This window comes from Lynx canadensis, chromosome D1 (assembly GCF_007474595.2).
Source record: "Lynx canadensis isolate LIC74 chromosome D1, mLynCan4.pri.v2, whole genome shotgun sequence".
Taxonomy (NCBI): Eukaryota; Metazoa; Chordata; class Mammalia; order Carnivora; family Felidae; genus Lynx; species Lynx canadensis.
The window spans coordinates 54271354-54298577 of NC_044312.2; the positions used below are offsets into that span (position 1 = coordinate 54271354).

A 27224-nucleotide genomic window follows, 5' to 3' on the forward strand; every position below is an offset into this window, starting at 1 on the left:
CTGTGTCTCCCTCTCTCTCTGCCCCTCCCCCGTTCATGCTCTGTCTCTCTCTGTCCCAAAAATAAATAAACGTTGGAAAAAAAAAAAAAATTAAAGAATATCCAAATATAAAAATAAGTTATTCAACTCAATGCCAAAACTTAATCCAATTTTTAAAAATGAGAAGATGACCCTAAAGAGACATTTTTCCAAAGATGATACAGATGGTCAACAGACACATGAAAAGATGTTCAACATCACTCATCATCAGGGAAATGCAAATCAAAACCACAATGAAATATCACCTCACATCTGGCTGAATGGCTAGACTCAAAAAGACAAGAAATGAGCACTGGCAAAGATATGGAGAAAACAGAACCCTCGTGCTCTGTTGGTAGGAATGCAAGATGGTGTAGCCACTGTGGAAAACAGTATGGAGATTCCTCAAAAAATTAAAAAAAGAACTACCATACAATCTAGTAATTCCACTATTGGGTACTTACCCAAAGAAAACAAAAACTAATTTGAAAAGACATACACAGCCCCATGTTTACTGCAGCATTATTTACAATAGCCAAGATATGGAAGTAACCCAAGTGTCCATCCATAAATAAATGAGTAACAATGAGGTGGTATATATATGTCTGTGTGTGTGTATATATATATATATTAGAGAAATATATACAGATATAGATATATAATGGAATATTACTCAGCCATAAAGAACAAGATCTTGCCATTTATAACATGGATGGACCTAGAGAGTATTATGCTAAATGAAATAAATCAAAGACATGGGGCGCCTGGGTGGCTCAGTCGGTTAAGCGTCCGACTTCAGCTCAGGTCACGATCTCGCGGTCCGTGAGTTCGAACCCCGCGTCGGGCTCTGGGCTGATGGCTCAGAGCCTGGAGCCTGCTTCCGATTCTGTGTCTCCCTCTCTCTCTGCCCCTCCCCCGTTCATGCTCTGTCTCTCTGTCTCAAAAATAAATAAACGTTAAAAAAATAAATTAATTAAAAAAAAATAAAAGACAAATACCATATGATTTCGCTTATATGTGTAGTCTTTTTGAGCAAAAGCAGAAAAACAGACTCATAAATACAGAGAAGATGGCTGCCAGGGGGAGGGGTGCAGGGGGATGGGGAAAATGGGTAAAGGGGAATGATATAAGCTTCCAGTTATGGAATAAGTTCCAAGGATAAAAGATATAGTACAGAGAATATAATCAATGCATTATGATAGCATTCTATAGCAACAGATGGTAGCTACACCTGTGGTGAGCATACCATAATATACAGACTTGTCAAACCAGTATTCTGTACAACTGAAATTAATGTAACTTTGTATGTCAATTATATTCCAGTAATAAGTAAGTAGAATGGTCAAACTCATGGAAGCAGAGAGCAGAACAGTAGTTGACAGGGGCAGGAAAGAGAAGGAAATGGTCAAAGGGCATAAAGTTTTGGCTATGCTAGACAAATGAATTCCAGAGATCTACGTAAAACAGCAACAAGATACTACTACACATCTATTAGAATAGTTAAAATCCCAAACACAGAAAACACCAACATTGGCAAGGATGTAGAGCAACAGGAAATCTCATTCATTGCTGGTGGGAATGCATAATGGTACAGCCACTCTGGAAGACGTCTCGGCAGTTTCTCTTCCTTTTTTCTTCTCTTTTAAGCAGTTTCTTACAAAACCAAACCATCTAATACAGCTATCATGCTTCTTGTTATTTACCCAAAGGAACGGACCCTTTTGTCCACACAAATTTATTTTTTTATTTTTTCATGTTTTATTTACTCTTGAAAGAGAAAGAGAGAGCGTGCGCGCGCGCGCGCGCGCGAGAGAGAGAGCGAGCGAGCGCGAGCGCGCGCGCGCGAGAGCATGAGCAAGGGAGGGGCAGTGCAAGAGACGGACCCAGAATCCAAAGCAGGCTCCAGGCTCTGAGCTGCACACAGCCCGACGCGGGGCTCGAACCCACAAACTGTGAGATCGTGACCTAAGCCAAAGTCGGACGCTTAACTAACTGAGGCACCCAGGCACCCCCCCCTTTTTTTTAATTTTAAGTAGCCAACATACAGTGCAATATTGGTTTCTACAGCAACTTTATTCTTAATTGCCAAACTTATAAGTAACCAATATGTCCTTCAATAGTCAAATGGATACTCTGTAGTTCATCCAGACAATGGAATACTATTCAGCACTAAAAAGAAATGAGCTCTCACGCCATGAAAAGAAATGGAGAAACCTTAAATGCATATTGCTAACAGAAAGAAACCAATCTGAAAGTACAAACCGATATGAAACTGTATGATTCCAATCTAGAAAAGGCAAAACTATGGAAACCATGAAAAGATCAGTGGCTGTCAGGAACTGGAGGGGGAAAAACAGGAAGATCACAGAGGATATTTAGGGCAACGAAAGTATTCTGTATGATACCACAGTGATAGATACATGTCCTTTTACATTTGTCCAGACCAACACAATGTACAACACCAAGAATGAACATAAACTGTGGACTTTGGGTGATTATGATGTGTCAATGTAGGCTCATCCTTGGTTTAAAAAATAAAGAAGTATACTGGGGAGCCTGGGAGGGCTCACTTGGTTAAATGCCTGACTCATAATCTCAACTCAGGTCTTGATCTCAGAGTCATGAGTTCAAGCCGCACGTTGGGTTCCATGCTGGGCATGCATAGCCTCTTTAAAAAAAAATTTTTTTTTAAAGAAGTGTATTGTTCTTGTGAGTGATATTCATATTGAGGGAGGCAATGCAAGTGTACAGACAAAGTGTATGGTAAATCTCTATACCTTCCCCTCAATTTTGTTGTAAACCTAAAATTGCTCTTAAAAAGGGGGAGAAAGTCTTAAGAGAGAGGAGGGATTCTGGGAAGATGACAGAGTAGTAAACACCAGGAAACTATCTCCCCACCTAGACAAAAATTGCATTGGCAGAATCGGTCTAATGTTGACTATCTGAAAACTCTAGAGTCCTCTGAAAGCTTGCACACTGTGGGGAAGGCTTCCACTGTAAACCACCATCAATTTCACCTCTGAGCACAGTAGCAAGTATCCATCTCCCAAACCCCAGCCAAATGACAGACAGCTGTGTGCGTTTCTAAAAACAGCTTACATACAGCCTACAGCAGATAGGGAGGGTAAAAAGTACTCCTGTCTCCCACATATTGGGGATCTATGCCCTGAGTGCTGCTTCTGATCATGAAGGCGCAAAGAGGCAGGCAGCCATTGCCACTGCATACACACACCTTACTCCACTGTTGCCAGCCCCTCAACCTCAAGCTAAAATAACTGACAGGAGATTTAAAAGGCCAGGGCTCCTCTGCCCTCCCTTACTTTTTACCTTTCCCATTTCAGGAGCCAGACACTAAAGACTAGAACATTCAGAAACTGCATATATAGGTAAAATTAGAAAGTGGCTGCACACGCCCAAGGAAAGGCTCAGAAAAGATGATGAGGACATTATATTTACACCTCAGGCCCATCTTCAGCACAAAGATGGCCTCTAACAATTAAAAAACAAAAAACAAACCCACAGCAAACACCGGGAAAGGGAGGGAATGTGATTTCCAGAGTTACCACATCATGAAAATCAAACATCCAGAGTTCAACAAGGAATCAGAAGACATACAAAGAAATGGGAAAGTATGGCCCAGTCCAAGGGAAAAAAAATCATCCAACAAAGTATGTCCCTGAAAGAGACTTAATGGCCAATGAATCAAAGACTTTGAAATAACAGCCTTAAAGATGATTTAAAAAACTAAAGGAAGGTGTGAAGAAAGTCATGGAGACAATGTGTGAACAAAATGAAAATGTCAACGAAGAGACAGAAAACCCAAATAGAAACCAAAAAGAAATTCTGGAGCTGAAAAGAACAAGAACTTAAATTAAAAGTTCAGTACAGGGATTCCAAGGCAGATTTGAGCAGGCAGAAGAGCCAGTGACCTTGAAGACAGAACAATGGAAATAATCACAGCTGCGTAACTGAAAGAAAAAAGACTGACGAAAAGTGAACAGAACCTAAGAGAACTGTGAAACACCATCAAAAGGACCAACATATACATCATCAGAGTCCCAGAAAAAGAAAGGAGGGCAAAAAAGGGGCAGAGAGAATATCTGAAGAAATAATGACTGAAAACTACCCCCAAAATTTGATTAAATACACAAATTAGTCAGGGCGCCTGGGTGGCTCAGTCGGTTAAGCGTCCAAGTTCGGCTCAGGTCATGATCTCACAGTTCGTGAGTTCGAGCCCCATGTCAGACTCTGTGCTGACAGCTCAGAGCCTGGAGTCTGCTTTGGATTCTGTGTCTCCCTCTCTCTCTGCCCCTCCCCTGCTCGTACTCCATCTCTGACTCTCAAAAATCCCCATGGTAACAACAAAGAATACAACTATACAATAATCACATAAGGAAATTAAGAAAGAATTTAAACATTTCGCTATAGGGGTGCCTGGGTGGCTCAGTCAGCTAAGTGTCCGACTTCAGCTCAGGTCATGATCTTGCAGTTTGTGAGTTCGAGCCCTGCATCAGGCTCCATGCTAAGAGCTCAGAGCCTGGAGCCTGCTTCAGATTCTGTGTCTCCGCCTCTCTCTGCCCCTCCCATGCTCATACTCTGTCTCTCAATAATAAATAAACATTAAAAAAATTTTTTTTTACATTTTGCTATAAAAAAAAAAAAAAATCAACTGGAAGAGCGCCTGGGTGGTTAAGCATCTGACTTTGGCCCACGTCATGATCTCACAGTTCATGGGTTCAAGCCCCGCATCGGGCTCTCTGCTGACAGCTCAGAGCCAGGAGCCTGCTTCAGATCCTGTGCCTTCCTCTGTTTCTCAAAAATAAGCGTTAATTAAAAAAAAAAAAAAAAAAAAAATCAACTGGACACAGAAGATGACAGGAATGCAAGATATTAGGGACAAAAGAGCTATAGGGTATGTTAAAAAAAAAAATGGCACAATGACAGAAGTCCCTCCTGATCAAATTACTGTAAAAGTAAACAGATTAAACTCTCCAATAAAAAAGCAAAGATTGGCAGAATGGACAAAAATACACAATCCAACAATATACTGTCTATGAGAGACTCATTTGCAATCCAAAGACAGCTGGAAAGTGAAAGGATGGAAAAGGATATTCCATGCAAATGAAAACTAGAACAGAGCAGAAGTAGCTGGTCTAATGTCAGACAAAACGCACTAAGTCAAAAAAGCTAACAAGAGACAAAGAAGGACTTTATATATTCATAAAAAACTCAATACAGCAAAAAGATAGTAATTACAAACATTTATGCACCAAATGACAGACCATCAAAATAGATGAAGCAAACACTGAGAGAATTCAAGGGAGAAATCGACATTTCTACCCTAACAGCTGGAGGCCTCAGTACCCCACCCACAATCACAGATAGAACAACCAGAAAGAAGATAAGGCAACAGAGGACTTAACACAATAACCACCCAGGTCTAACAGATGTATACAGAACACTCAACACAACACCAGCAGATTACACATTCTCAAGTGCACTGAGGTCTTTTCCAGAAAGACTATAAACTTAGGCCACAAATGAGTTCTCAGTAAATTTTAAAAGATAAATATCAAAGTATCTTCTCTGACCACACGTGGATAAACCAAATTCAATAACATAAATAGAACTAGAAAATTCACAAGATTGTGGAAATTAAACAATACACTTTTTAACAACCAAAGATCAAAGAAGACCTCACAAGGAAAATTAGAAACTACTTAGATACAAATGATAACAAAAACACAACATACCAAAATTTATGGGATACAGCAAAAGTAGTGATTAAGGGAGAACATAGTTATAAATGCTATTAAAAAGCAAGAGGGGCGCCTGGGTGGCTCAGTCTGTTGAGCATCCGACTTTGGCTCAGGTCATGATCTCACAGTCTGTGAGTTTGAGCCCTGTGTCAGGCTCTGTGCCGACAGCTCAGGGCCTGGAGCCTGCTTCGCATTCTGTGTCTCCCTCCCTCTCTGCCCCTCCCCCGGTCATGCTCTGTCTCTCTGTGTCACAAAAATAAACATAAAAAAAAAAAAAAAAAAAAAAAAACAAGAAAGATTTCAGGGGCACCTGGGTGGCTCAGCCAGTTAAGTGTCTGACTCTTGATCTAGGCTCAGGTCATGATCTCACGGTTCATGAGTTCAATCTCCACACGAGGCTCTGTGCTGACAGAATGGAGACTGCTTGGGATTCTCTCTCCCTCTCTCTGCCCCTCCCCTACGTGTGTTCTTGTTTGCTCTCTCTCAAAATAAATAAACTTTAGGGGCTCCTGGGTGGCTCAGGCAGTTAAGTGTCCAACTCTTGATTTCGGCTTAGGTCATGATCTCCCAGGTGGTGGAATCAAGCCCCGCACTGGGCTCTGCGCTGACAACACAGAGTCTGCTTGGGATTCTCTCTCCCTCTCTGCCCTTTCCCACTTGTACCTTTCTCTCTCTCTCAAAGTAAATAAAAAATAAGCATTTAAAATCAAACAAATAAATGAATAAGCTTAAAAAAAAGATTTTTTACAAATTAAAAAGATTTTTTACATCAACAACCTGGATTCACAACTTAAAGAACTAGAAAAAGAACTAAATCCAAAGCCAGAAGGATTAGAGCAGAGATGAATAAAATAGAAAACAGAAAAATAGGGGAGAAAAAAAATCAATAAAGCCAAAAGGTGGTTCTTCAAAAAGAGCCAAAAAATTGACAAACGTTTAGCTAAGTGGACTAAGGAAAAAAAGACTCAAATTACTAAAATCAGCAAGTAACATGGGGGCATTAGCACCAATTCAATAGAAATAAAAAGGATAATAAGAGAGTAATATGAATAGTAGTCTGAACAGACCAAAACTAGTAAGGAGATTGAACAGTAATCAAAAATCTCCCAAGGAAAAAGTCCTGGAGCTCATGGTTTTCGAGTAAATTCTACCAATCTTAAAGAAGCATACCAAACTTTCCCAAACTTTTCTGAAAAACGAAAAAGCAAAGAACACTTCCTATTTATTCTAGGAGGTCAGCATAACCCTGATACCAAAGCCAGCCAGAGACATTAAAAGAAAACTACAGACTAATACCCTTAGGCAAACATCCTCAGCAAAATACTAGCAAACAGAATTCAGCAGCACATTAAAAGCATTCTGCACTATAACCACATAGCATTTATTCCTGGAAAGCAAGGATGGTTCAACATACAAAAAAAAATTAATCACTGTAATATACATACGTCACCAGAATAAAGGAGAGAACCACATGATCACCTCAACTGATACAGAGGAAGCATTTGACAAAATGCAACATACTTTTATGACAAAAAATACTTTACACAATAGAAGGAAATTACCCCCACGTAATAAAAGCCATATATTAAAAACCCAGAGCGAACATTAACACTCAATGGTGAAAGACTAAAAGCTTTTCCTCAAGATAAGGAACAATGCAACAATGTCTATTTTCGCCTCTTCTATTCAACACAGGACTAGAAGGTCTAGCCAGAGCAACCACGCAAAAAAAAGTAAACGTAAGTAAAATTATCTTTCTGCAGATGATATAATCTTGTATATAGAAAATCCTAACGGCCACAGTAAAAGCTGTTAGAACTAATAATTTAGCAAAGTAGCAGGATACAAAGTTAACACACCAAAACCAGCTGCATTTTTATACCCCAACAATGAACAATTCAAAAAGGAAATTATAAAAACAATTCCAATTACAATAGTATCAAAAAGAGTAAAATGCTTAAGATTAACCAAAGAGGTAAAAGACTGCACAATGGAAACTTCACAGCTTTGCTGAAAGAAGTAGAGACATAAATAAATGGAAACACATTTCATGTTCATGGATTAAGAGTTAATATTATAAAAATGTGAATATTTCCCAAAGTGATCTACACATTCAATGCAATCCCTATGAAAATCCAATGATTTTGCAGCAACCGAAAAAAAAAAAAAAAAACCACATTCCAAAATTCATATTGGAATCCCATGGGATCAGAAATCATGAAAAACAATCTTGAAAAAGATTAACAGACTGGAGAATTCACACTTCCTGATGTTAAAACCTACTACACAAAGCTACAGTGATCAAAACACTGTGATACTGGCATAAAGACAAACATAGAGACCAGTGGAATGAAAAACAGGTCAAATGATCTTTAACAAAGTGCCAAGATCATTCAAAGGAGGAAAGAATAGTCTTTTCAAGAAATGGTACTGGGAAAACTAAATGTCCATAAACAAAAGAATGAAGTTGGCCCCTTATCTAACACCATGTATAAAAATCAACTCAGAATGGATCAAGGACCTAAATTTACAACAAAACTCTTGGAAGAAAACATAGAACAAAAGCTTCACATTGGATTTGGCAATGATCTAAGATAGGACACCAAAGTCACAGGCAACAACAAAATTAAACAGACTTCACAAAATGTAAAATTTGTGCATAACGACACCATTCAGGGTTTCACGTCAAGATGAAAGGATCCTGAACTCAACTCCTCTCACAGACACACTAAATATACAGCTACATATGGAACAATTCCCTTTGCAATAAATCTAAAAACTAAGCAACTCCTACATATCACGTGAAACAGAAAAAAACAACATTGAAATGGGTAGGAGAGGTGGAGACAATTTCAACAGAAACCCCATCCCCAGCATGGTGACCCACAATCAGGAGGGAAATCATAACCACCAGCTTCTTCCTGAGGAGAGAAGCGTTTGAACCCTATTTCTGCCACTCTAACTTTTAAGACCTGCACCTGAAGGATGGTCCCCAAAGTATCTACCTTTGAAAATCAACGGGGCTAATGTCCACAAAACCAACAATGCTACAACAAACTGAGAAACCGTGCTTAAACGGCTTGCATGGACCAAGCATGGCTAACCCGCCAGGAGCCAGCAGAGGCAGCTGAGTGAATCAAGCCCAGTCTTTCTGGGAAAAAGGTCCATTTGTCTATCCTAGAAGTTCAGCCTGCAAGCAGGCTTCTAATTTAACACACATCTAGGGCCTAACGAAATATTTTCCAAAGACTGCAGAGAATAACAGGTGTCATCTCTGCACTCTCTCTCTCTGCCTCACTCCAGGTTGCATTGCCCAGAAAAGACCTTATGCATATATCTGGTGCCCTGGTTTTTGCAGGTGCCACCCAGGGAGCACCCCTTGAATGTCTGACTCTCATGGCCAGAGAAGCTTACACGTGTAGATCACACAGGGGTGTAACAAACAGAAAACAGTTGAACTACCACATCAGGGAACAGCAGAGAGGCAGCAGACAGAAATGCACAATCTTTCCGTGAAAGAGGACTATTAGGTTATCTTCACAGATAGAAATGCCCATCTCCCAGTCCTCCCCTGAAAGAGGTTTATTTGCATACTTTAAAAGCTGCTACCTGAGGGCCTGGCTTCTAATAAGCCCTGCATCAAGAGGGCCTGAGATCCTCCCTTTTAGGACATTGACAGGTCTTGGCACAGTCTGAACTACTGAGAGCCACCAAGAAAAAAGTAGGCTGTTTGGACAATCACAATGGTTTGAGAGACAGCCAAAAAAGCAAGGGCAAGGATGAACAAAAAGCTTCATCTACACAAGGCTACTCCTTCAAGACTGGGAGGGGTGGCTGTTTTATCTAATGCATAGAAACCAACACAGAGAGTCAAGGATGATGAAGAAACAGAGAACTGTATTCCAAATGAAAGAACAAGATAAAACCTCAGAAAAATGGAGACCAGTGGGATGCCTGGGTGGCTCAGTCGGTTAAGTGTCTGACGTCAGCTCAGGTCATGATCTCATGGCTCATGAGTTCAAGCCCCACATCAGGCTCTATGCTGACAGCTCGGAGCCTGGAGCCTGCTTCAGATTCTGTGTCTCCCTCCCCTGCTCACGCATGCTCTCTCTCTCTCAAAAATAAATAAACATTAAAAAAAAAAAAAAAAAAGGGCAGCTAGAATAAAACAACTTGTTACAGACAAGGGAACCCTCATAAGAATATCAGCATATTTTCAGCGAAAATTTTGCAGACTAGAAAGGAGTGCCACAGGTTAAAGAAACAAAAACCCTCCTACCAAGAATACTCTACCCAGCAAAGCTGTCCTTCAGAATTGAAGGAGAGTTTTCCATACAGGCAAAAGCTGAAGGAGTTCATCACCACTATAGCAGCTTAACAAGAAATGTTAAAGGGACTGCTTTAAGCTGAAAGGTACTAATTAGCAACAGGAAAGTATATGAAAGTATAAATCTCACTAATAAAGATAAATGTATATTAAAATTCAGAATAATATAATTTTGCAAAGGTGGTAGGTTCATCACTTACAAAGCTAGTGTGAAGGTTAAAGACAAAAGTAGTAAAAGGAACTAGAACTACAATAATTTAAGAGATATGCAAGATAAAAGGAAGTAAATTGTGACATCAAAAACATAAAACATGGTGGGGGATTAACAACTAGAGCTTTAGAATGCATTCAAAATTAAGTCATCAACTCGAAATAGACTGTTATAAATATGTTATTTTATGTTAGCATGGCAACCACAAAACAAAAACGTACAGTAGATACACAAAAGAGAAAGAGAAAGAAATCTAAGCATGCCACTACAGAAAATCATCAAATCACAAAGGAAGAGGGCAAGAGAAGAAAGGTACAAAGGAATTACAAAGCAGCCAGAAAATAATTAGCAAAATAGCATTAAGTATGTGCCTACTGATAATTACTTTAAATGTAAATGGACTACACTCTTCCATCAAAGGATACAGGGTGGCTGAATAGATTAAAAAAAAAAAAAGCCATCTATATGCTGCCTACAAGAGACGCTCACTTCAAATGTACACAGATTGAAACTGAAGGGATACAAAGAGGTATTTCATGAAAATGGAAACCAGAAGAAAGCTGGGTAGCTGTACTTAAAATAGACTTGTAGACACGATCGTAAAAAGAGACCAAAAAAAAGGCCAATATATATTCAGAAAAGGTCAATCCAAAAAGAAAACATCTGTAAATATTTATGCACCAAACATAGGAGCACCTAAATATATAAGCAAATATTAACAGACCTAAAGGGAGAAATGGACACAATACAATAATAACAGGGGACTTTAATACCCCAATTCTGTTAATGCATAGATCACTGAGACAGAAAAATCAGTAAGAAAACGTTGGGCTCACATATTAGAACAGAGGAGTAGAACAGACATTTACAGAACACTCCAGACAAAAGTAATAGAATACACATTCTACTTAAGCTCATGTGGTACATTCTCCAGGACAGATCATATGTTGGGCCACAAGTCTCAATAAACTTAAGAAGACTAAAATCATATCAAGCATCTTTTCTGACCACAATGGTATGAAACTAGAAATGACTTACAAGAAAAAAACAGAAAATTCACAAATATGTGGACACTAAAAAACATGCTACTGACCAACCAGTGGGTCAAAGAAGAAATAAAAAGAGAAGTTACAAAATATCCTAAGACAAATGAAAATACAGCATACTAAATATGGGATGCAGGAAAAGCAATTCTAAGAGGAAGTTCATAGTGATAAATACTTACGTTACAAGAAAGATCTCTAATGAACGAACTTTACACCTCAAGGAACTAGAAAAAGAACTAAGCCCCAAAATAAGATGAAGGAAATAAAGACCAGAGCAAAAATAAATGAAACAGAGACTAAAAATACAATAGCAAATATCAGTGAAACTAAGAGCTGTTTTTTTGAAAAGATAAACAAAATAGACAAACCTTTAGCTACACTCACCAAGGAAAAATGAGAGAGGACATAAAACTAAATAAATAAAAGAGACATTACAACTGATACCACAGAAATACGAAGGATCGTACTATGAACAATTATACTCAAACAAACTGGACAACCTGGAAGAAATGGAGAAATTCTTAGAAACATACAAACTGTAAAGACTGAATTACAAAGAAGTAGAAAATCTGAACAGACTGATTGCTAGTAAAGAGACGGATTCAGTAATTAAAAACCTTCCAACAAACAAAAGACCAGGACCAGATGGCTTCACTGAATTGTCCCAAACATTCAAAGAATTAACGCCAAGCCTTCTCACACTCTCCCCCCCCACAAAAAAACAAAACAAAACAACCAGAAGAGGGAATACTTCCAAACTCATTTTATAAGGCCAGCATTACCCTAACACCAAAATCAGACAACACAGGAGAATTATAGGCCAATATCCCTGATGAACATAGATGTAAAAATCCTCAGCAAAATATTAGCAAACCAAATTCAGCAATACACATAATGGTTCATACAACATTATCAAGTTGGATATATAGGAGGAATGCAAAGATGGTTCAACATCCACAAAGTAATCAATACGGCACACCATATAACAAAACGGATAAATATCATGATTGTCTCATAGACACATAAAGTATTTGATAAAATTCAATTTACCCACTTATGAATAATAAAAACTCTCGGAGCACCTGGGTGGCTCAGTCAAGTTAAGCGTCCAACTTCGACTCAGGTCATGATCTCACTGTTCGTGAGTTCCAGCCCCACATCAGGCTCTGTGCTGACAGCTCAGAGCCTGGAGCCTGCTTTGGATTCTGTGTCTCCCTCTGTCTGCCCCTTCCCTGCTCACACTCTTGTCTCTCTCTCAAAAATGAATAAACATTAAAAAATAATAATAAAATAAAAAACTCTCAAAAATAGTTGGTATAAAGGAAACCTAACTCAACATAATAAAGAACATCTGTGACAAGGTCATAGCCAACAACATACTCGATGAAAACCTGAAAGCTTTTCCTCTAAGATCACTAACAAGATAAGGATGTCCACTCTCATCACTTTTATTCAACATGGTACTGGAAGTCCTAGCTAATAATTAGGCAAGAAAAAGAAAAGGCATCATTATTGGACAAAGAAAAAAAACTGTCTCTATTTGTAGACGATATGATATTACATATTAAAAAACCCTAGACTCCTCACCAAAAAAACCCTTAGAATAAATGAATTCAGTAAAGTTGCAGGATAAAAAAAATCAATATGCAAAAGTCCGCTGCATTTCAATACAGTAATAACAAACTATAAGAATGATAAATTTAAAAACAACCCACATTTACAATTCTATCAAATTTAACCAAGGAGGTAAAAGACCTGTACAGTAGTCCCCACTTACCAGTAGGAGATACATTCCAAGACTCCCAGTGGATGCCTGAAACTACAGATAGTACCAAATCCTGTATGTACTGTTTTCTCCTATATATATACCTATGATAAAGCTTATTTTATCAATTAGGTACTGTAAGACATTAGCAACAATAAAATTATAACCACATACTGTAATAAAAGTTATGTGAATGATCTCTCTAAATATTGTACTGTATTCACCCTTATTCCTATAATGATGTAAGATGATAAAATGCCTATGTGATGAGATGAAGCAAACGGAATGAGACAGGCATTGGGACGTAGTGTTAGGCTCCTACCCTGACCTTCTGACAACACATCAGAATAAGGATCACTGATGAAAGAAATTGAATGTTAGGCTACTACCCTGAACTTCTGACAACATATCAGAATGAGGATCACTGATGAAAGAAATTGGAGATGACACAAATAAATGGAAAGATATTCTGTGTTCATGGATTAGAAAAAATAATACTGTTAAAATGTCCGTAATACCCAAAGCAACTTAAAATTCAATGAAATCCTTATGAAAATTCTACTGGCATTTTTCACCAAACAGAACTACCCTAAAATCTATATGGAACCACAAAAGACTTCAAATAGTCCAATCAATTTTAAAAAAGAAAAAGCTGAAGACATCAAGATTCCGGATTTCAAACTACAAAACTAAGATAATCAAAACAATATGGGACTGGCATAAAAAGACAAATAGATCAATGGAACAGAAGACAGTGCCCGAAAATAAACCCATGCTTATTTGCCCAGTCAATATACAAGAAAGGAGCTAAGAAGATACAAGGGGGAAAGGACAGTCTCTTCAATAAATAATGTTGGGATAACTGGACAGCCATATGCAAAAGGATGAAACTGGACCCTTATCTCACAACATACACAAAAATCAACTCAAAATGGATTAAGATTTGCACGTAAGACTTGAAACCATCTTACTTTATAAGAAAACATAGTCTGGGGTGCCTGAGTTACACATCTGACTCTTAATTTCAGCTCAGGTCATGATCTCACAGTTTCATGAGTTGGAACCCCATGTCCAGGCTCCTCACTGACAGTGCAGAGCTTGCTTGGGATTCTCTCTGCCCCTCCCTTGCTTGAGTGTTCTCTCTTTCAAAATAAACAAACTTAAAAGTAAAATATATACACATACATACATATATATATATGTATATATACACACACATACACATACATACATACATACATATATATATATATAATCTGTAAGCTCCTTAACATCATCTTGGTGATGATTTTTTTTGGATCTGACACTAAAAATAAAGATGACAAAAGCAAAATAAACAAGCAGGGCTACACCGAACTAAAAAGCTTCTGCACGTCAAAGGAAACCATCAACAAAATAAGAAGGCATCCTACAGCATAAGAGAACATATTTGCAAATCACATATCTGATAATAGGTTAATATCCTAATATCCTAAATATCCTAAAATACATATATTCCTTATACATGTAATGAATATTACTCAGCCATGAGAATGAAGGTAATCCTACAATTTATGACAATTGGATGAACCTAGAGGGCATTATGGAAAGTGAAGCCAGACAGAAAAACACAAATACTGTGTGATGTCACTTATATATGGAATCAAACAAAATAATAGAGAACAGATTGGTGGTTGCCAGAGGTGGGGAGTGGGTGAAATAGGTGAAGGTCGTCAAAAGGTACATACTTCCAGTTATAATAACAAGTCCTGGGATTTAATGTATAGCACAGTGACTATAGTTAATAATACCGTATTGTATACTTGGAAGTTGCTAAGAGAGTAAATCTTAAAAGTTCTCATCACACAAAAGAAAAATTTTAATTGTGTGTGGTGATGGATGTTAACCAGACTTATCGTGGTGATCATTTCATAAGACATACTATATCAGATATATTGTACACTTGAAGTTAATAGAACGTCAAATATATCTCAATAATAAATACAACTTCAACAAAAATTTTTAAAATATCCAGATCAAAAAGGCAACCCAGATTACGGGAGAAATATTTGCAATTAATGTATCTGAGAAGAGACTGATATCCATAATACATAAGAACTCCTAAAATTCAACCAAAAAACAACCTGATTCAAAATGAGCAAAGGACTTAAGTAGACATTTCCCCCAAGGAAGATATACACACGGCCAATGAGCACATGAAAATATGCTCAACATCACTGATCATTAGGAAAATGCAAATCAAAACTACAGCGGAATACCACCTCACACCCACTGGGATGGCTACTGTCAAAAAACCAATGTCGGGGAGGATATGGACAAACTGAAACCCTCATGCACCACTGGGAATGCAAACTGGTGCAGCCACTGTGGAAGACAGTACAGAGGTTCCTCAAAAAATTAAAAACAGAACTACCGTAGGAGCCAACTATTTCACTTCTAGACATATATGCAGAAGAATTGAAAGTAGTATCTCAAAGAGTTATTTGTACACCCATGTTCACAGCAGCATTATTCACAATAGCCAAAATGTAAAAACACTTGGGTTGCCAGTATAATAAGGTTGTCAGAGGCTGGGGGAAGGGAGAATGGGAACATGAGAAGTTATTGTTTAATTACAGAGTTTCAGATTTACAAGATGAAAGTTACATGGATGGATGATGGAAAGTTGTACAACAATGTGAATGCATTTACCACTAAACTGCACAATTACAATGGTTAATACAGTAAATGTTATGTGCATTTTAAACACACACACACACAAATTGGGGGGAAAAGATGTCCACTTCTGTGGCTGAAACTCTGAGTGATTTTTAAGCAAGCCTTATGTTGGATAGGTAGCCACTGAGAAAAAAGATTTTGTTTTAGTAGAGGGAGCAGAGGCTGTCTAAGACCAGGATGAATGGAAGTTCTATTCGGAAAGACACAATCCACCCAGGGGAAAAATCAGTGATGTTGACCAACCCTGTGCAAAACCCGTTCCAGCCCCTTAAGTCCCATCTCAAGCTCCCATCCAGTGTTGACCTTCTGCCTTGGCAATGGCCTGGAGCCCTTTGGGACCTCTCACTTGCCCCATCAAGACCTACAGACTGCAGGGAATTATGCCAGCAATGCAAAGCAAGACCCATCCTCTCCAAACCCCCATCCCCACCCCCATTCACCAGGGAGCCCAAAGGAGAGAGGCAGGGGCAGAGAGGAAATATGAAAGCAGCACCTACTCAGAAGCCATGAATAAGGCTTGAAGAATGCTGTTCACGTAGCATGTGTTTCCCAAATTGATTAAACCAATCTTGCCCGTGTCTGACTTGGCCATGAGCCGGGGGTAGAAACCAGCCAGCTCACTCTTCTGAGAGGTCCAGGCATCTTGCCCCAGCAGCTGCTTGATGCGGTCCTCATTGGGAACATGGAGGTCCTGAGGAGGGAACAAGTTAGCAGGATGGTGGGGACCACGGTCAGCTCTAAAAATATCACTTCCTCTGGGAAGTCTTCTTGGACTATGGCCTACCCCACCCCTACCCAAGCACACTGCCCCACAAATGTTCTCAATATATGTGTTAACAGCTTTCTGCTTCCAAACTTACTCTAGATTCTCATTCTGACACGTGGGACTTCTATATGACCTTTTCATGTCACAACTGTCTTAGGAAGGTATAAAATTCCCATCTTATAGATGAAAAAACTAAGACTCAGAGAAAAGAATTTTCCAGGGATATACAAGCAGTAAGCAAATAATCCACATGTTCTTAGAGGAGCCCAGGGTACAGCAGACTCTAAGCAATGACCACACAGGCTCACCAGTCAACAGATTCAACAGAGTCAAGATCTCAGTCCTAATCCTGACTCTTGTCTTAACTAGCTGCCTGGCCATGGTCAGTGAGCCTCTCAGACTCAATTTCCTCATATGCATCAAGTGAGGCATATCAATTTGGCATGCCATACTCTCACTGTGCCTGTGAGTATGCACACAATGATGCTCCCACTTCTTCTACTTTTAGGTTTGCCATCAGGTTTAGTCACCGCCTCCAAGCAAGATCCCACAGACAGGATGGTGGAGGGTCTTGGGGGCCTAAGGTATGGGTCCCTGGTCACAGACAGGATGGTGGAGGGTCCTGGGGGCCTGAGGTATGGGTTCCTGGTCAAGGGCTCAGGGATTAGCATGCTTCTTATTCATTCTCCTCACATTAAAACGTGCACCTAAAAGAACATTACCCAGCACGGGTTCTAATGATAATCTATTTTAAAGGAAAACACCTAGGCATAATAGAGAGTTACTTCACAGATTTACATGACGTTCCTCAAAGCCCTATCATTTCCAGATCCTAAGCACAGTCCCCAGATTTGTCCGAGCCTCCAGAGTTTCAAACCAGCTGAGCATTGAAAGCCCTAGTCTCCCCAGTGCACATCGTCTGACCACTGCAAAAGGTCCGGTTCAAGCAGTGGTTTAACGCTTCTATTTGCTCATTTCCCAAGAACATTTACCAGATCAGTCAACTCTCACAAATGGTAAAAGAAAGAAAGAAAAAAAAAAAAAGTAAGAACTTCCAAGCCAAGATAAAAAGATGCAAGCTCGTTATCTTCTTAGTCCCTTCTTTTTTCTTCCTATTATTTCCTATCCAATTCCCACTCCACACAAAACATGAATAGAGACAAAAAGGCAATAAAAAAAAGAGAACTTCACGCATGTAGACAAGTACACACACAAAGATGCAAAACTATCCACACTACAGAAAAAAAAAACATCAAATGTCATTTTTCCCAAAGAAGGTAACTTGGTACTCTTAGGAACATAAAACCATGAAGTAAGTTTCAAGCTCCTAATGTTACTGGAAATTTATATACAATGGCTCCCTTAGCAAGTACCACAGCTCCCAGAGAAACTGCCTAAGAGAACCTTCCAGAACTTATTTATAGAGGAGCCTTTATACAAAGAAGAATGTGCTCATGGAAGAGATGTAAAAGAACTTTATAAACAATAAAATCCAAGGTACCTGAGTGGCTCAGTTGGTTAAGCGTCCGACTTTGGCTCAGGTCATGATCTCACAGCTCATGAGCTCAAGCCCCACACTGGGCTCTGTGCTGACAGCTAAGAGCTTGAAGCATGCTTTGGATTCTGTGTGTGTCTCTCTCTGTCTGCCCCTCCCCTGCTCATGCTCTCTCTCTCTCAAAACTAAAAAAAAAAAAATTTTTGTATAAAAAAACCCATAAAATCCTATGGAGAGGGGTACCCGGGTGGCTTAGTCAGTTAAGCATCTGATTCTGGGTTTCAGCTCAGGCCATGATCTCACAGCTCATGAGTTCAAGCCTCAAGACAGGCTCTGCCCAGAGACTGCCTGGGATTCATTCTCTCTCTCTCCATAAGTAAGTAAATAAATCTTAGAAAAAAAAATTTTAAAAATTCTATGGATACATTGCTCTCTTGCCTCTCAAACTAGTTTATATCAAAAGGTGTTCAAAGCCACAGGGCAAATACAGCACACCTCCCTTGGAGCTATATTCTCTAATATTCAAGGAATAAAAATGTTTACATTAAAACAAATGTTCATCATTATGAAATCCATATTTGAATCTCTGAGATAAAATGAGATTTTAGAGAAACACTGAGCTTATATCAGGCTGCTTGGGTAACTCCCCTTTCTGGGCTCAAGTATTCGGAGGAAATGTTTGGGAAGCCCCTATCTGCTAGATTGAACAGAATCAGTCTGGTTTCAGGCCCTCCAGTCTGATCTTTCTGATGTCCCTTCCACTCTGTTGACAAACTGCGCATTCCCCTCCCACACCTTTCCCTCTGATGCCTCTGGAAAGGAGGGCTTCATCCTGCCAGTCCCCATCCCTCAAAGCCTAACTCCTATATCCCCTCTCTACAAGACTTTCCCAGATCTTCTCAAGTGGGGTACACATGTTCTCTATACTTATAAAGCCTAGCTGCCTGCACCTAGTGGTAAAGGTATTTACAGACTCACTGTCCCCTGGATCAGACCACAGCCCCTAGTGTGAAAAGCCTGGGTCTCACTCAGTGTGGGTTTCCCTCAGGGCCCAGTGCAGGGCCATGCTCCCTCCTCTTCGTTCACACCTCCAGGAGAGCATTCTCCATATGCTAATCCACTCACATATTTGCAGGACACAGAGGTCAAAACATGGTCCCTGCCCTCCAGAAGCTCACAGGCTAATAGGAAACAGTAATAGTCACTTCCCCCAAGTCAAAGCCCTGTCTCCTCTGCTCATCTACCTCCAGTGACAGGCAGCTTGTGATCTAGCAAGGTACCCACTTGTATTGTAGGCAGGCTCTCTCAAATTCTCAGGCTGGAAAAACTGCCAAGACCCAAGCAAATGCCAGAGGTTTTGTTGATTGCATCTACTCTGTCTCACTCATGGTGGATTGTTCCCTTGTGTGTTTTGTCATTTTTGGATTATAAACTCATCTTTAGCACTACTTTATCTTTGTGACTTGAAAGCATTTTCATTTCTGTTTCTATGAGGCAACTCTTGGGTATTACAAGTTCATAACTATTTTTAATGTTAGTGCCTAAGCTTACTTAGTGCCTTTGTGGAGTCCCACAAAAACAGTGAGAACTCAAACCCTAAACCCGTAAGAGAGCAGGCCAATGATAACAAAATTCATTTTTCTCAATCCTGAGCGCAGACAAAGCCAGAAAAGTTTCCTCAACATCTACTTGACATACATGTATTTTTTCTAGGTCGCTCATTTGCCAACAATAAAGCCTTTCTTGGGTCCTAGAATATATGGGCTTCTTAGTGCTAATGCCCTAGTGGGAGCAGGCCCTAAGCCTCACCCCCTGTCCCTACAAGCTCAAGCTGCTTAGTGACTAAGGTTTCACCCTCCCTCGTTCCCTCCCCACCCCAGGGCAAAAAGAGCATCATCTCTCACTTACCTTTCTGGATTCCAGTTCTCGCTTCCTTTTTGGCCCCTGGGGATTCCCCATTACTTTCTTGCAAGCTCAGCTATGTACTTAAAAAGACGTTTGTTATATTTTAACAAGCATTTCTAGGTGGTTCTATAGTGGGACGCTTTTCAGGTTATCTATCTGCTGTGACTACGGAAACGAAAGTCAGATCAGAGGATCTATAATAAGGGCCACCACCTACCTAGACATCTTTCACCCACACTTGGACCTGTCCTCTGTATCAAGCAATGGGAAAGGGCTCAGCAACCAAGCACCCTGCTTAGGTCTCTCACTACCTGCATGACTTTGCACAAGTCACCAAGCCTCTCCAAGTCTCATTTCCCTCATCTATGAGATTCAGGTAACAATAGTACCTGCTTGTTTCTTGTGGGCATTAACAAACAAAATACATGGAAAACACTGTCAAATGTCGCACTACCTACAAATGTTATTGTCCTAGCAACCTAGCAAGCCCAGGTCAGAATCCCCTTCTTCCCGGTAGCTTCCCCCTCCAACTGGGGATGATCCTTCCTGTCTCTGGTTCCTCACAGGTGATTCCTAAGACACTTAGATCAGAGTGACTTCTGGGCAGGCCTGTCACCCCGCTAGGCGGCAAGCTCCTCAGTGGAGGAGACTTGTTCTGCCTCGAGCCCGTGTCCCCAGTTCCCAGCCTGGGTCTTGCACAAAGCAGAGCATCAGTAAAGCCATGTGAACACAGGTAAACAATCCCTGCTCTGGAGTGCTACAGCTGGGGGAGACAGACACACAGATAGACAGTGACAGCACGTGACAAAGGGATGTGGGAGCTGTAGAAGCTCAAAGAAGTCCTGACCCAGCCTGCAGTGGAGAGGGGGTTATCGAGAGTTGTCAGGAAAAGCTTTCTGAGGGAAGTAACACTTGAGCAGAGCCTTAGTGGAGAAGATTCAATGGAAACAGGAGCTATCCAGGCAGATCAAGAGAACAGTTTATAGTTAGAAGACAGAATGACATATGCAAAGGCTTGGAAAATCAAGAGAGGTGACCCATCTGGGGAAATGGCAGGTGGTTCAGTGTGCCTGAAGCACAGGTGGGCCAGGGGAGGTGATGGGAGACAGGCAGAGACCAAATGATGGGGGGCTGTCACTAACCTGTATTAGGGTATTATGGCATTGAGCAAGGCCCAAACCAGCACCTTTTTTGGAGTAGGGCAAGGGAGCAGTGGGAGACTGTCACTCACCTTAATGGCCTCCATGACAGGCTCATACAGATCTGGGAAGCCTGGAAACCGGAAGACCATGCAATGGACCAGCTCCGCCAGCTGCTCCAGGCAGCTGGTCCCCGAGTTGGAGTCCTCCTTGACCAGAGAGGCCACCATGGGGGGGATGTGAGGGAGGAGCTGTGAGAGGAGAGGAGGATTAGGCTCAGTACCATTTACCACTCACCTGAGCCATGGGTTGGTGGTCAGTGCTGAAAATACCTAGAGCTCCTTGAGGCAGGGAGGTCTTCCACCTGCCACTGTCCCCCTTATCTACATGGGACTCCATGCTATGCAGGCAAGTGACTCTTTTCACAATACACATGACCTTGGATATCCTGCCTCAGTCTCTTCATTTGTCAAATGGGATAAATAATTCCTTCCCCACACTTGAGAGGAGGCCTGAACCCAAGCCCAGCTGATAAGCTTCAGCCAACTGGCCTTCTAGGAGAGCCTAGCCTGAGTGATCAGGACTACTCTTCTCTCCACCATCATTCTTTCACCAAACACTTACAGGTCAAGCACTTCACCCTCACAATGACTTTATTAGGCAATTATTACTCCCATCTTATAGATGAAGAAATTGAGGTTGGAGAGATTACATAATTTACCAAGAACTTCCCCCATGTGTTATGGGAGAAGTAACACATGATGTGTCTGTCTGAATCCAAAGCCTGTTTCTTTCCTCTGTGCTACAGAGTGCTAACTTTCAAACCATGGGGGTGCTCTACCATAATGTCCCAGGGATGGACAGAGTCAGCCCACAGGAACTGGGAGCAGGGAGCTCAGGAGAAGGATGCGAATAAACAAGTATCTGTCCAGTCCCTGGAAAGGAACTTGTGGCAGGCTTTTGACAAATATCATCTCATCTAACACTCTCCCACCATCCTAGGGGCTTACCATGTTCCAAGCCCTCAGAGGTAAACACCTGGCCCAAAGTCACCACATCTGGCAAATGGCAGAGATGGGACTCAATCCCAACTACTCCAATCCCTGGTTCTGTGCTTTTCCCACTGCAGCAAATCATAAAGCATGAAATTTATGCCCTGACCAGGAGCCATGAGTATCTAGGGACCCATCTGCAGATCTAGGGGAGAAAGGCAGGAAGGTACCCACCCACCCCCCCTGCCAAGGACTACAAGCTGTCCTTCCCAAGGGACAGCCCCAAACATAGCAGAAAGGGCCCTGAGCTGGAGGCCAGGCTACCCGGGTGCTGGTCAGCAGCAAGGTATAAGAAAGACAATGGGTCAGAAGTCAAACCAACTTTGCTAGAATCTTCCCTGTACTGCTCACCAGCTGTGTGTCTGGTACAAGTGATTTAGCCTCCCTAAATTGCAGTTTCCTCAGCTGAAAAACGGAAAAAAAGGACAGACTCTCCTTTAGGGCTGACAGTTAATATGTCCTGCATTTAGTACTGTGCCTAGCACACAACAGGCACCCAAAGAACAGTAGCTGACTTCATTCTAGGGCTGTCACTCTACTATGGGCCTGTTGGGAGGCCATGCAAATTCTCTGGCCTTAGTCTCCTAAAAAACTCCTGCAAAATGGAGTCTCAAGTCTCCTCCAGCCCTAATACACTGGATTTTAAGGTCTTGGGCTTCAAACCCCCAACCCCAATAGAGACAGCATGTCTGCTCTCCACCCAAACCATTGGGGGATGAAGGGCCGCCCATCCTCAGGCCAGCACGCAGGGCCCTTACCAGGTGGAAGGCTTCATGGGAGTGCTGGAAGGTCAGGAGCATGTACTTGAGGACAGACAAGGCAGCTCCCCGGACAATGGGGTACAGAAGCTTGGAGAAAACCTGGAAGAGAGTCCCTGGTGAGGAGTCCCCCACACCTGGGCCACAGAGGCCAAGTGTAGCCACAGGCCTGAGAGGTGATCAGAGACACCAGAGGTAAAGCAGCAGACCCATGCGAGACCAAGAACACAGATATGCCACAGATCTAGTCGATGGACAGATGGGTAGTAACACAGATATCTGATGGGAGGGATGGATGGATAGACAGACCCAAAGTGACAGACACATATTCTTGAATGAGCAGAGAAATCAATGTGGGAAACCTGAGGCCCACAGAGGGGCAGTGAATTATCCCGGGTCACAGCAAGCTTGGGTGAGAGCCCCAGTGCTCTGCCTCCCAGACCCACACTGCCCCTGGCAAGAGAGAGTGGGAAAAGCTGTAAGCCAGGGCTAGGACAGGGGCCACCAACCTTCTCAATTTTGGCGAGCGAAACCTCAATCAAGATGCTGAACTTCTTAACAGCGGCCAAGCCCTTCAACAGTGCAATGATCCACTTGTCAATGTTCTTCCCCAGGGGCCACGACACCCAGTCGATCATCCTGGTGAGGGGAGTGACAATGACACAAGGACCAGGGAGGCCCAAAAGCCTGGGTGGGGGCAGCCCAGGCACTAGCCATGACGTCCTGAGACCCCACACTTATCCGCACCTACACAGAGCAGCCCTGGGGTCCATGGGATGGACAAGACACCTCTGAGAACTGCAAATGAGCCCAGCACAGGCATCTGGCAGAGACTGGGGCTCCCAGTGCAGCAGGAGGTGGGACAGGCACTCTCAACAGCCCAAACCTCACTCCCCCGCCACACACGAGGCTGCAGTGGCAGACTAGGGCTTTCAACTGTCTCTGTCTGGACCATGGGGCCCAACCACAGGAGCACTGCCCCCAGGTTCGAAGCTTTGGCTCCAGCAAACCCTTGCCTGTGACCTAGACCATGTCACTTTCTCTAGCCTCAGTTTCCTCCTCTGTAAAATGGAGACAATACCTACCTCACAGGACTGTGGTATGGATTAAAAGAGGTAACAATAGCTAACTCTCATGGTATTAATTCTGCACCAAGCACTACTCCATCTGCCTTACATGTATTAACCCATCTGACCCCCACAAGATAATGCTTGTATGCACACAGCATGAAGCTGCCACATAGAAGGCACTCAGGAAAATGTCACTATATCATTACTTTTGGACTCAGTAGACTATACTATAAAGAGGTCGAACAACAAAAGAATAAGGTCATAATAATTATGATGGTAATTATCACCACTGCTCTAAGCACTTTACACGTGTTACTTTATTTAATCCTTGCAACGACCCCATAAGATGGGTTCAATTACACAACATTTTATAAATGAAGCTGAGACCTACAGAGGTGTAGTAACTTGCCCAAAGTCACACAGGCTAGAAGCAGTAGAGCCAGGACAACTTACTTCTGGAGCCCACACTCTTCCCCACTAAAGACAAGAAATTCAGGAAGGCCCACTGGAGATGGTAGATCTGCACTCAGGTATGGAAAGCATGGCAGGGGAAGCATGCCAGGTGAGTGGGATCTACAGGGCCAACGGCCTGCAGGGAGGAGGGTAGGCAGTATATTCTAGGATCACTGGACCAGCAGGTGGGGCTAGATCACAGGTTCGATGACATTCCAATGAGGTGAGGAGATATGCAAAAGCAATGAGCTGAAAAGCATCCAAACTCCATTTATCATACCTGCCAAACTCAGAATGCACTTCATAATATACTTGCAGCTTCTAGTATGACCCCATGGAAGCCTAACAACTTCTGACACCACCTTTGCTATTACAGAGGGGGAAACTGAGGCTCAAAGAGTTCACTGACTTCTCCGGGATCACAGAGCTGGCAACCAACCTGAGAGCACTGCTAGGGAAAGGCTCTCTGTGTCTCCCACATCCAGTCCTAGGCCGGGCACGGAGCAGGACTCAAAAATATATGGATGAATGAAAAAGCATGAGGGCCTGGACCTCCTGACACTAAATCTAGCCCAGCAACCGCACCCAGTATAAGGAGAGAGACCTGATCCCCACCCAGCCTTCAGCCCACCTGCTGATGGCCATCAGCATCTGAGAGTCTGTCACACTGTCATCATTGCTGAGGTTCCGGACGACACCATCCATTAGCTCCAATGGGAGGTGCTGGACCACACTGGCCAGGGCGCTAGACGGAGGCTCTTCCTCTGGAATAGGGGAACTGGGATGAGCTTAGCAAGACAGGTAGACGCCTCACCTCCCCCAATACCCCATGCCTTCATGCTGCCAAGGAACTAGGCTAGGCTTCTGAAAAGAGCACAGAGGGGCCACCCCCTTAACTCCTACAGCCTCCAATCCCACCTTAGCTTATTCACTCAACAAACCTTCACGTGCCCTGTACTGGGCACAGAGAAAGCACTGACCACCCCCTCACCACCACTAATTGTACCTATATAGGCAAAATCTGTAAGAAAGGGTAACATTAGGGTTGGCAAGAACAGATAGAAGGGCTGTGTGACTTGAGGGAGGACATTCCAGGTGGAACCACACAAAGGACTAGAGATGAGAAAGAACATTTAGTTATCAAAATCTATTGTCCAACTGGATAAGAGCTTATACACCTGACCTTGGCTCTCTTTGTCCCACCAGGTGCATTCCTTTCCTCTCAACTGAACAGCCCTAAAATCAGGGAAGGCACGGATCTTATTTCACTCGTTTATACTGTAGTCCAAGTACCACAATTGCCAATGGAGGACCAAGCGTTTACATTTCAGAGTTGAGATGTTCAGGCTCCATCCTGAGTCCAGAGCTTCACCTCTGCCTGCCTGGTACACTTTGCCCCTGCTGCTGCCCATCTCTCAAAATCTGAATCGAAAGTCACCCTTCTACAAAACCCACCTGACCCAAAGGGCATGATGACACCACCCCTTTCCTGTTGTCTCACTCAGACCCTAGTCCTGCTTCTGGCCAGCATGATCTGGGTCCCTCCTTCACCTCACCCAGCAGTCTGCTCCTGAGTGTGCCCATCACCCACCACAGGATAAGACCCACAGCAGGACCCCAGGATAGCCCTAATTAAAGTAAGGAACATTGCATTCCCCCACCTGCGCATTAGCCCCTTACACACACCTGCCACAGGGCACACCAAGCACGGGAACCCGCACCTACAGCCACCTGCCCGGCGCACGTTGGGCTCATGGAGCACACGAGCCCCCACGCCAGCCCCCGCGCACACACACCTGTGCAAGAGATGACGGCAAACAGCTCCTTCAGGCAGGGCAGGATGGCAGCGGGCTGAGCGCGCCACAGCTGCGCCAGGAGCCCGCTCACCTGCTGGGCCTGCTCCAGGAACTCCACGGCGCCCTCCTCGCCCTCGGCCGGACAACGGAAGCGACCCAGGCAGCGCACCAGCTGCTGGCAGAAAAGCAGGCGGTGCGGGCCGTCGGGGACGCAGCGCGGATGCCTCGCCAGTAACCGGGCGACTTGCGCGCAGACCGCGGGCCCCGGGCGCTCACACACGGTGCGCAGCACCTCCCGCCGGAGCAGCGCAAACACCTCGTCGGCCGCGGGCCCCTCGGGTAACAGCTGCAGGCCAAGCTGTACGCAGGCGAGAGCACGGGCGCCCGGCGGGCCGGCGCCACCCTGCAGCAGGCGAAGCACGCGGCGCGCGCTGAAGAACTCGGCGAAGACTTCCGGGTGGTGGCGACCGGCCACGTGTAGCAGCTGGCAGCCCACGCGGCGCGGCAGCTCCTCCGCGCCGCCCACGTAGAGGCGCGCGCCCAGCGCCAGCAGCGCCAGGCACTGCTCCCGCTCCAGCGGCTGCCGCGCCGCCTCCAGCACGCGCCGCACCAGGCCCTGCTTCACACTCGCGGGGTACGAGGATGTCACCACCGCCTCCAGGATCTTGTCCATGATGCCGCGCTGCAGGGAACAGGGAGCAGGGTCACACTCTGTCCAGCAGGTCCAGTTCCCCAAGCGAGCCCCCGGAACTAAGACTTGGGGCGAGCAACCACCTCTCTGGGCCTCGGTTTTATCATTTGTGAAATGGGGCGAGGATACCTGCCTCACTGGGAGGTATGCAATGAAGCAAAACACAATGCCAGGCATGTAATGAGCCCCAGGGAGTTGTCGCTATTGCTGATGAGCGCTTTTAATCTCATAAAGGCAATATCTGAACCTTCCACC

At 43.0% G+C, this 27224-nt stretch overlaps 1 protein-coding gene across 2 annotated transcripts in view; it reads right to left on the bottom strand.

Moving 5' to 3' along the window:
- Nucleotides 1–27224, bottom strand: part of USP35 (ubiquitin specific peptidase 35) — a 55839-nt gene that overhangs the window by 22659 nt on the left and 5956 nt on the right. For both annotated transcript variants that reach the window (XM_030332819.1, XM_032595104.1), the window contains 6 exons: nt 26279–26960; nt 25114–25246; nt 23469–23598; nt 22960–23061; nt 21242–21400; nt 16342–16535 (listed from right to left, as the gene is read on the bottom strand). In XM_030332819.1, coding sequence (XP_030188679.1) covers nt 16342–16535; nt 21242–21400; nt 22960–23061; nt 23469–23598; nt 25114–25246; nt 26279–26951 — 1391 coding nt within the window. In that variant the 5' untranslated portion in view covers nt 26952–26960. The remainder of the gene's footprint in view (nt 1–16341; nt 16536–21241; nt 21401–22959; nt 23062–23468; nt 23599–25113; nt 25247–26278; nt 26961–27224) is intronic.